The sequence below is a fragment of the Bos grunniens genome, chromosome 1, assembly GCF_055505025.1.
Source record: "Bos grunniens cultivar Pamir isolate PY7600 chromosome 1, Bosgru_T2T1.0, whole genome shotgun sequence".
NCBI classification, from domain to species: Eukaryota; Metazoa; Chordata; class Mammalia; order Artiodactyla; family Bovidae; genus Bos; species Bos grunniens.
This window is the reverse complement of record NC_141165.1, coordinates 133,054,003-133,065,674: the sequence shown is the minus strand read 5'-3', so window position 1 is coordinate 133,065,674 and position 11,672 is coordinate 133,054,003. Positions and strand designations below refer to the sequence as shown.

General features: G+C 41.7%; 1 protein-coding gene across 20 annotated transcripts in view; it reads left to right on the top strand.

Annotated features, from left to right (window-relative positions):
- Positions 1 to 2,208: 2,208 nt before the first annotated feature.
- ROBO2 (roundabout guidance receptor 2) overlaps positions 2,209 to 11,672 on the top strand; it is a 663,047-nt gene continuing 653,583 nt past the window's right edge. For 19 of the 20 annotated variants that reach the window (XM_086411574.1, XM_086411573.1, XM_086411494.1 and 16 more), the window contains exon 1: positions 2,392 to 3,409. In XM_086411574.1, the coding sequence (XP_086267700.1) occupies positions 3,349 to 3,409 (61 nt within the window). In that variant the 5' untranslated portion in view covers positions 2,392 to 3,348. Of the gene's footprint in view, positions 3,410 to 11,672 lie in introns of all 20 variants that reach the window. The other variant, XM_086411444.1, reaches the window with a different exon arrangement.

Here is an 11,672-nt window from a genome sequence, read left to right as displayed (position 1 = left end):
AATAGCCAGGAGAAAATGGTTCTAGAGGAAATGCCCAATATCTTCCTTTCTGAGATCTATGTTAAAATTAAAGAGCTTTTAAGTCTATATGATTTGTTAATTTCTGCCTTATTATTAAGGAGACTTTACTTTCAGAATATTTTTTATTGTATCCATTTAAGAAAATTTGACTTGGGCTTCCCTGGTGGCTCAGTGGTAATACATGCAATGCAAGAGAGGCGTGCAGGAGATAAGGATTTGACCCCTAGGTTGGGAAGATCCCCTGGAGAAGGAAATGGCAATTCACTCCAGTATTCTTGCCTGGAGAATCCCATGGACAGGGGAGCCTGGTAGGCTACTGTACATGGAGTTGCAAGAGTTGGACTTAGCAACTAAACAATAACAGAAAGGAAATTTGACTCCTGATAGAGATTGGGGATGGGTGGTGGTGGTGGTGGTGGTACATTATTTGGAGGAATGAAGTAGCCTTTTTAATTCCTGACTTTAAATCTAGTCAGAATGTTTAAAATGAAAAATTTTAAGTTATCAATTATTTGGAAATATTAACAACAGATAAGAGAAATATTAATCCAATGAATTTTGAGGATTCCCATGACCATATCATTTAAGTTAGACTTGGCCCTTTGGGGAAAGCATGCTAACTTGTCTAGACGTTTTCCTCTCCCATCCCCACCCTTTTTTTTTCATAGAGAGCTAAAAGAATAATACATTCAGAATCGTTACTGTGAAAATTCAAGTGATTTAACTTTAGCACACTAATGCACTTTTTAAAAAAAAAAAAGCAACTAAATAATGTATATCAAAAGTGTGCTGAAATTACTTTTAATGCTTCACAAGAAAAGTGGCTTGTTTTATTCTTTTGCAAGACTATTTCATTACCATAATTTTCAAGCATGCAGAGATGCCATAAAAACTCTCCAAATTACTTGAGTGTCAGTGGTCATTTTTTTTTTTTTTTGAAATACATACTTTCACATCCATAATAGGCAAGGGAAAGCTAACTTGAGTGGCAAACCCCAAATGTACCACCAAACAAAGGCTCTTCAAACTGCTTCACAAGGCCACAGACAGAAAGAATCTTTTCTAATGTTTTCCAGTAGAGGGAACTAAAGATTCACCATCCAGCTTTTAACTCGACTCGGGAACCTGCGTGAGTTCGTATCACCCGCCTTGTAATCATCCGAACAAGCATCAAACAGCTTACCAGCGAGCCTCTGATCACACGTGGGCTGGCCCACACGGCCACACCGGCGGCTCCGCAGACACTAGGGCCTCTTTGATCTAACGTGGCCTGCCTTAATCATTCCGGTCCTGAATGGCATTCACTTGGTGGGTTCTACGTTAATTTTCAGGATTTTCTCATCTCTGAGCTGGAATTCGGCTGTTTTTGAGCTTCGTTAGCTCAGTTGGGTTTTCAGCTTTCCCTGATACTGTATTTTCCGAATTTCCTTTCAGAGGTAATAGTCCCTGGAGGGTGAGGACTTCGGGTACCGCCCCCGTCCCCCTGATCCCCTCTCTTCTTTCCATCCCAGGCGTTTTCTGCTGAACTCCCTAGCATCCCACCATCCCACGTCAAACTCATCTTTGAGGAGTCATAAAGCAACTGAGTAACAAACAGAAGACGGAATATTACCCTTCCCCCTCCCCCGGGGATTCCTCAGAGGGTCGTAGATCTTGGCTAAAACAGGTCAGGAGAGACTACAGATTTCTGTACGACCCCCACCCGCCCCACACCCGGTTTCTTTCTTGCGCCTTTTTAACGACGGAGAGAGCACCCCCACACAACCTTTCCGCTCCAAAAGGTGGTTATATTGTTACCTTTCCTTTCCTCCCTCCCGCTCAGCTTCTCATTCTGCTAAAAGGTGAACAGTGAATGTTTGTGTGATTTTAACCGGTAATGAGGCTGCGCCCTAGGTCCGGGAGGATGATCTTTTTCCAGAAAGCGCGTGCATCTCCGGCATACTGGAGGGATGAATAACTAGGAAGCGCTTCCATGAAATCACTCACCGAGAAAATTACCTGCCCATTAAACCGGACGCGGCGAGGAGCAGGCGGCTAGAGCCCACCTATCCCCTCCCGAGGCGGGAAGGAGGGGGAGACGGGGCGGCGCAGGGAAGGGGAAGGAGTGGACCGGTGGCCTCGGCTCCGAATTTGTTAATTTCCGTCCCGCTAGGACTCTGGGCTTTCCAGCTTTCCCTGGCCCCTTTGCCCAGCGGGCGGCCGTCCCCCTGTGCAGGCGGGTGGCGGAGTGTGAAGGTGCAGGCTTGGAGCACCCCCTCATCACCCGCGCCCCCTCCCCTCCCCCGGGCAGACTCCAAGCAGCTTTCATTCCTCCCCTCCCCTCCCGCCTCCTCGCCTTCCCTCCTCTAAGTCCTTCCACCCGCGGCAGCTGCAGGAGGAGGCGGACGCTCTGCTGCGGGGCCGCGGGAGGAGCGGAGGCCGGACCAGGGGGACTGGCGGCTGGATCCCGGCGGGCGGCTGGACCGCGCGCTCGCTCCTTCGCTCTCCCGCGCCTGGGCTCCCGGGGCTCACCCGCCCCGCTCGGCTCCCGCCCGCCGCCGCCAGGGCTCGCGGGCGCTCGGAGGCGGCACCGCGGGGGGTGGCTGCAGCCCCAGCCCTGCCCCTCCCCTCCCTCGCTGCTTCCTCTCCTCTCTCCCCGCCGCCCCACCACGTAGGAGTTCGGATTCTCCACCCGACTCGTCCAGATTTCCCTTTGCCTCTCTTTTGGAAACGCGAGAGGTGGGGGAGGCAACGAGGTGGCGGAGGAGAGGCTGGCCAAGTCGGCCCGCCTGCAAACTGGTGCTCTGACACATCCTTATTATGGAAGTTAAGTGAAAAAACTCGGGACGTGGAGCGGCTACTGAGACGGACGCCGGGGGAAAGGAAACCAGTGGGCAGGCCAATGTTTTTTTCCGGCAGTGCGCTGGCAAGTTTGTGGAACACTTTCTAGGAATTAGGTCTTTTTCCTTCCCCGACCCCCCTTCATCTTCTTGACTTCTGAAGAAAGAACTTGGCTTTGGATTGCCATGGAGCCTGAGGAGAGAGGGTTAGACACACTTGAATAACCCCTCCGGCTGGGCTGAATTCGTGGGAATTTAGGAAGCCAGAGTGTGGAAATACAGCAGCCTTTGACGCGCCCTCGGTTAATTTGGATGGATCCAAATGTGCGCCCCTCAACACCTCGCCACTCTCCCCTTCTGATCTTGCCATTTGCTCTTCTCGACTTTAATTAGCATCTACGAAGAGTCTAAACTTTGGACCTACCTCTTTTTTTGATACTTATTTTTATACTTTTTGCTCTCTGGGATTGGTTTCTTAAGCAATCTGGATCCTTTTTAATATGTCAAAATGAGTCGGCTGATGTTTACACAACTACTGCTCTGTGGATTTTTATATGTTCGGGTTGATGGTAAGTTAAAATGCTTTTATCCTGTTCCTCACCCCCCAGAAACATTTCTTTCTGAGTCGGATGTGGACTGTAAATAAAAATGACATTATATCTGTCGGTCCCTTTTGGCCAGGCATGGGAGCTTTGCGGAAGCAGAGGTTTTAAGTCTTTTGTTTATAAACTGCTGCAAGTGGAACGTGTTAGGACTCACCTATTGTTGTAATTAATTAATTAACGAGTTGGGTAATAAATGATGGGCTCTCAGTTTTGTTAGAAAAAAGAAATATGAAAGTAAGTCTCTTTAACCAGTCTAATAGTCTGGGGCTTGTTCTCCCTTTGGGGTTGGTTTGTTCTTCTATCTGAACTTTGGTTTAGAGATTCTTAGTAAGTCATAGACACCCCATGAAGGTTCAGTGGGTTAGGAATTTGAGATACAAGTAACTCGAATCAATGTGTATCACCTGTGTGTTGGTAAGTGTTCTCTTAGAGGGATAGCAGAATGAAGATTTAGATCATAGGGAGAAAACTGTCAAAAGTAAGACTGGGCGAGGCTCCAGGAAGGGGGAAGCAGAAGCTGTGGTCTGGCCCTGGGGCTCAGAACACTCAAATCAGGCCCCAGTGGCAAACACAATGGGGATCTGAAACAGGTGCTCTTGGTGTCTCCCTCTAGGTTGAGTCAGTCTGTCAAGCAGACAGCATTCTCTCTCCGCTTCTCCTGTCTTTTGTTCAGATTTGGTTTCCTGGGATAGTTTCACAGGATGTCAGTTTCCTGTGGGAGGATTGCAAAATCCTTTTTTGTAGCTCTTTTGAATGAGGAGTGGAAGTAATCATTAAGGCGCTCTTTCTGTTTGTTCCAAAAAAGAATGTCAAAAGAACATTTGGTATTCACCTTCTAGCGACTTTAATTTTCACATCGCTGGACAGAATTGGTCTAAAAGAGATTAGAGCATGATATTTTTTGCCTGCCTGTGTGGATTGTCATACTTTAGATTTTTAGTGACTGTACGTATAAAAAATCTGACGTGTATTGGCCCAGATTCTTGAGCCATCATAGTATCTTGTTGCTACATCAACTTTCTTCCAGAATTTGCATAGTGGACGAAGTCATTATTTGGGACACTGACTATTTTTGCTCGCCTGTAGAAGCTAACTTTGTTCCTGGCAGCTGCTGCTGCTGTCCAGAGCGCTATGTATCAGACTCAAAAAGGAAGCCTGTCTATAAACATAAGGCAATACAGATGAGTTTGCTTACTGTCAAGTGGCTGTTTTCTAACCTGGACTACAGGAGTACCTATGCCCCCCAGCGATAGTAGGCAAGGCATTCATGTGGACACACTGCCTTTTTTTTTTCCCCTTCTAAGTTGTAGATGCATAGGAATTAATCACTTTGGATTATACCATGATAATATCTGTAATCATATCTAATCATTCACCAGACATTTTCTTCAATACATTTACCTTGGTAGTAGACTTACATGACCAGAACTAAAAGGTTTACAGATTTGACCCAGGTGTCTTGATTATCATCATAAGAAGACTTTGATATAACTTTTTGGATAATATATCCTCAAAAGCCTGAATTTGTATATTTCAATACCAGAAATACATGTATAACCTATATATTAGACTATAGAATTATCACCAAGGCTTTTTTTTTTTTTTTGGAGTCATTGTGTAGCTAGGAGGAATACAATTAAATTGCTCAGTGGAAGTGACAGAGGGAATCCGAAGAGCTTGGTGTTACAGAATGTAATTAATGTACCAGGGTGTTTGGATATATATGAAACAAATGCAATTAGCCAGTTTGCTGGAACAGCAGTAGCAAGACATCATTTCTCCCCTCCCCGCCCTCCCTACTGTCCTAGCCCCCACCCTATTTCTCTCCCTTATTTCCTTCCTTGTTCCCCCCACCTTGTCCTTCCAGCCCCATACATACACCTAGGACCTTTGTTCTGACTTAATAATATAGATTACAGGGGGTAGTTTGTGTTTGTCTCATAATTGTGCAGCAAAATTCATGGTAATGTTGTGAAAAATGCCCAGGGTGGAGGAGTTGAAAAGGTAATAGTAAATTGTTGTGTGTGTGAAACTAGTTTTTCCATTTAGCATCTACTATGTCCAAGGCAGTGGAAACTGTGTACACTTATTGAATTAGTACGTAAGTCATACATTTGACATTGGATTGCCTTTGATTTACTCTTGAATGATGACAGCCCCTCCATGGGGATTGTTGAAAATTTGGGATGTAGACAACACTGCCCTCTAGGCTGTTTCAGCACACTGGGATTGCATGTTCACATGTATAATGAGGGGGTTGGTTTGTAGGATCTCTAAGCTTTCTGACTTTTCCAGGGCTCTATGATTTCTGTTTACTTATTATCCATCTTAGAAGCATGTGCTTATTCTCCCCATGAATTTCAAATTTAGAGAAGCTTGCACCATTTCAAAGATATACTGACTTTCCTTGTGGTAGACACAGAAATTAATTTTATTCAGTGACAAATGATACATAGATTTGCATTGAAATTTGCTTGGTGGGTTATTTATATGTGCATTTTTATGGTATATGAAAAATGTTAGACTTTTGCATCCTCATGGAAGTTATATGCAAATATTATGATTTTTCCATATCTTATGTCTGTAGGAACCCACAGAGAATAAAAATTAAGTTAGTTGAGGACTACAGACAAACTTTTATATCGGGACATAAATAAAGACTGTCATTCAAGGCAGATTAATTAACCAGATGCAGATTTTTCTTTTGTGGTTATGTATGTGAATATGTATTGAGTTTAGCCTTTGTTCTCCAGATTTTCTGTATTTTTAAATACAGAAATATGGTTTTGTAATCGTTTACAGGGAACTAATAGGAACCATCACAAGACTGTTTGATTACATCCATATTCCATACATTGTGTCAATTTGATAATTTTTGAGTACTGGTGAAAATTATGTTTTTAAAATAAAAATAGTTTCTTGTCCTTAACTATTCTAAAATGAAAATGGCTCATGTGATATTTGGGGAGATAAAGATGATCTGTGTGTGTCGTGCAGATGTATAATCTCATATAGGTTTATGCATTTTGCTAAAGTGCTTCTTTCCGTAATGGGCTCATTATCCTAGCCATATGTAGTCCATTTCAGTACTTAAATTGCCTATAAGTAACCTGAAATTTCTTCGTGCAGCTATGCACTAATATCACATTTGAATTGGCTTTGTTTGAATAACCTTTGATTCTAGACAACATGTGGACCATAAACCAAAAGGTTTTCTTAAAACATAAAAAAAAGAATATCTCAAAGGAAAAAAGGTTATGATTATACAAAAAGAACAATTCTGGCCATGACATCCTTGAGCAACCTATATAAAACAGCATCCTTGCTAATAAAAATATGGGTGTCCAAGGACAGTGTTTCCATTTGGGTACATATATAGTAATGAAAGGAGCTTCTATGTGTAGCTTCTTCATGTCTGACTCTTTGTGTCCAGTTAACATCTGCTCCAACAGTTCCTGCAGTCTATAAGAGACATTTATTTACTTCCTTTGTGCAATTTGGTTCATGAAGAGTTAGAAGAAAACATTCTCTTTTACTTACTTCTCCTAGTTCTCTTTCTCTTGCTCCTCCTGTTTCCCTCCATCATTTCTTCCTCCTTCATTTCTTCCTTCCCCTCCTCCTTTTTCTTTTTTAGATCCAGTGGAAGGAATCATAGAAACATTTGACGAGTTAGGAAAATAGGTGATAGTGTTTCTTGAATAACAGTTTAGAAAATCTGCATTTAAAGGAGATTATGTTAATAATATTTTAAGTTTGGACATACCCAGTTGGGACCTTGACATAAGTTTTCTTTTACCGTCCTGTATAGCTTTATGCAAACTTATGTGGTTCCTTTTCCAGTTTTGGCAGACAGAAGTCTACAGATAGTAGTTCAACCAGAAAGTTATGAAGTGCTATTTTATATATTTGTTTTCAAAGAGGAGTGTTGTTATGTTTCTTAAAGTGTTTCCAGGTATAGACCTGTCAACCTAAATCAAATACATTGATATTGATAATGATTTTCTTCTTTTAAATTATTGAATAAAGCATGAATGGATGATGACAAAATATTTTAAGGGGAAATTTCCATAAACTCTTACAATGTTTCAGCATAGTAGAAATCTTAATATAGTATCTAGAGTGTATTGTGTGTATGCTTATGTGTGCATGCTCAGTCATGTCTGACTCTTTGTGACCCCATGGACTGGAGCCCAGCAGGATCCTCTCTCCATGGGATTTTCCATGCAAGAATACTGGAGTGGGTTGTCATTTCCCACTCCAGGGGATCTTCCTTATGCAGGAATTGAACCTGCATCTCCTTCATTTATAGGTGGATTCTTAATGACTGTACCACCTTGGAAGCTAGAAGTGTAGCATATTCAACCCCCAAAACCTGTCTTAAACTCAAAACAATATTGACATTATCTAGAATTCAATCCTTAGTGTTTTCTTCTTTTGCTCTGTTTGCACCTAGTACTTAATATCTTTCATTTGGTCACATAGATTTTAAATCCTTTATGCTGATACTTCTCAAATTACCCTTATCATGTGTGGGAAGAATATTGGTTCCATGAGACTAGAACTTGGCTCTTCTATATACCTTTGTATCTCCAGTGTCAATATATTACTTGACATATCCAGCTGACCACATGACATCTTTGCTTAGTATCTAATACGAATATATCAGACTCGAATGGTAACTAATTTGTTGGGCTGATCACTTCCCAGTGTATACAAATAGCAAATCATTGTATTGTACATCTGAAACTAATATAATGGGATATAGCGATTATACCTCAATAAAATAATTTAAAAAATGAATATATCAAACTCAAGCCCAGGATAGAATTTACTCCTCTTTCCAGTCATCTCCAGCTCAGCAAATGGCATCACCATTCACAGAGGTTTTCATGATCCAATACTAGAAATCATTTTTTATTTGTTCTCATAGCCCATAGAAGAAGGCAATGGCAACCCATTCCAGTACTCTTGCCTGGAAAATCCCATGGATGGAGGAGCCTGGTAGGCTTCAGTCCATGGGGTCACTAGGAGTCAGACACGACTGAGCAACTTCACTTTGATTTTTCACTTTCATGAATTGGAGAAGGAAATGGCAACCTACTCCAGTGTTCTTATCTGGAGAATCCCAGAGATGGGGGAGCCTGGTGGGCTGCCGTCTTTGGGGTTGCACAGAGTCGGACAGGACTGAAGTGACCTAGCAGCAGCAGCAGAAGGAGCATAGCTCAATATCCGATTTACTAGTAAACCCCTTGGAATATATACTCTGATACCTACAATTATGTGTGTATTTGTGATTTTTCTCCAACATTTTGATATAAGCATTTTCAAATATATAACAAAGCTGAAAGATGGTACAGTGAACCCTTACATTCCCACCTAGAGTCTACCACTATTTTGCTGTACTTGGTTACCATTTATTTCTCCCTTCCTGTATGCATCCATTAATTCACCTTACTGTTTTGATTGCATTTTCAAATGATTAGATTCCAAATGTTTCTTACTAATTCAACTACCACCATCTTGGTCAAAACCTGGACTGTTGGGGTAGCCTGATAAATGGTCATCCTGCCTCCATGCCTGTTCTTCTTATCCCCACATCTTTCCCCTATGCAGTTAATTCTTCACCTGGTAGCCACAGAGACCTTTTAAAAGCATGTAAATAAGGTGATGGCAGCTCATTGCTCAGAAGCTTTTAATGGCTTCCACTGAGAACTCTACAATAGTATACAGGGTTGTTCAAACTCAGGTCCCTCCTTGCCTCTCTGACCTCCTCTTTTCACACTCCCTGCTGGAACCTAGGTTTAAGACTTGTGTTTTTGGTGTTTTATTCCTGACTCAGGGCTTTTGCATGTGTTCTTTCTTCTGCCTGAGATATGCTTCCTTAGATCTTTGCATGATTGAGTCTTTCAGTTGATTTAATGAATCCCTATCCTATATCAGGTTTCCCTGGTTGTTCAGATGGTAAAGAATCTGCCTGCAGTGCAGGAGACCTGGGTTCCATCCCTGGGTCAGGAATATCCCCTGTAGCAGGTATGGTACCCACCCCAGTATTTTTGCCTGAAGAAATTCATGAATAGAGGAGCCTGATGGGCTACAATCCATGGGGTTGCAAAGAGTCTGACACGACTGAGCGACTAACAGTTTCACTTTATACTTTATCTAATATCACCTCTTCATGTATGTACATGGACTACCTTATCTAAAACTGCTTCCCTTAAAACACTATTGGGCTACCCTCTTACCTATCTTAATTTCATTCTTATCCCTTATCACATCCTTAAAGTGTGTGTGTGTCTATATGTCTGTGTGCACGCTCGCACATTCATTTGTATAAACAACCTTGAAGGGACCTACATTTTACCATACTTCCAAGCTAAGAAGTTAGACTGCTACAACTTTATGAATGCAGGCAAAGCACATGAGTATCCTGAGACTCAGATGGTGGCCTTTGTTAGTCACACCACATCAAGGGGCATGACTTCATGTCTGTATAGGTTTACCTTTCCCTTGAAAACCCTCAGGGACAAGGCCATGGGGCCCAGGTAGATGATGCACACAAGACGGATTGGCCCCACAGCTCAGGAGCCCTGAGCATGGAAACCAGAGTATTTTAGAATGGGCCATAAGGAAATCTGCCTAACTTTTGGCCTGGAGGGAAGCCTTGTCATGACTACATTAGATAGTAAACCAAGCTGCTTTCTGTTCTCAAGGGAGATCACCTACATTTTAGAAGCTGTTTGCTGTACGCATATGTTAGTGTGTTTAGTGTCTGCTGTTGCCACTGAGCTTCCAGGGCATGGACTTAGCTTTGTCTCTTATCTTTGCCTGTGTTCCTCCTTTACCTGGAGCACAGGATGACAGATCGTAGACTCAATTATTTGTTGAATCAATGAAAAGGTGCTTATGGAGTGCTTTTGAAATGTTTATTTGCATGCCCTAGCCAACACAGGAAATAGTTACCGTTTGAATTAGGTTTATTTATTTATTTGGGGGTGTGTATTTCTATGTATCTCTCTCATTCTGTCTCTCTAGAGACAGAGTTCTCAAACATGCATATTTTGACATTAATGGCATCATGATTTCAGATGAAATTTAATATTCCACTTTTTACCTGGCAGGATATATAGAATTTACAGTTTTCTTTGCTTTTCTACCATGGTGGCCTACATGGCCACTCCAAATCCCCACACTAACACTGCTGTGTGTTAGCACACTGTTGAGTCATGTGTATATTTTGATAAGGCACTCCTTCAAATGATTCTAATGTTCCTATTAGGACCACACACGCTGTGATCTGACCAAGGAATGTTGACTGATTTTGATGATATCTGGCCCAGAAGTTGAGACTTTTCTTCATATTTAGGTCAACATTTTATTTAAGCATTAGCAACAACAACAAAAGTTTAGTTCAGGGATAGAATTCAAAAGAATACTCCAATTATATACCTCTCATATTGAAAAAGAAGAGGAAGATTAAAATATCTGCAGCAATTAGTATTATCCTACCCTGCCTACTGTTGTAATCTTCCTGCTAGAGCCTTGTTTACCATCACTAATACTAAACTGAGATAAACTGGGTTGCCATTTTCTTCTTCAGGGGATCTTCCTGACCCAAAGGTCTACAATCTAATTTTGGAACTTTTTTGTTATCCAAGAAAAGAAGCTCTGTAGCCTGCTTCTTATCTGCCACCCCTCCCCTAGCCCTAGGAAGAAATTAGTCTTCTTTCTGTTTCTATAGCTTTGTCTATTTGGGGAATTACATGTAAATAGAATTATATGATATAGGATCTTTTGTGACTGGTTACTGTCCCTTCATCTCATGTTTTCAAGGGTCATCTATGTTGTATATCAGGACCTCATTCTTTTTTATTGCTGAATAGTATTCCATGTCCTTTATCTTTTGAATTATTAGTTCATGGACATTGGTCATTTCCACTTTGGGAATAAAAATTTGTCATAAAGATTGTTGCTGTGAACAGTTGTGTATTAATCTTTGTGTGCACACATGCTTTAATTTCACTTGGGTGTATACCTGGAGTGGAATGGCTGGGTCATATGAAAATTCTGTTTACCCTCTTGAGGAACTGCAGGACTGTTTTCCACTGCAGCTATATGATTTTATGTTGCCACTGGCCATGTATGAGGTACATATATTCTTTTAATTCACTCACAGAAAGAAAATGTTGAATGGCCTTTTACAACTTAGATGTGAGGTTTGTAGTGAAAC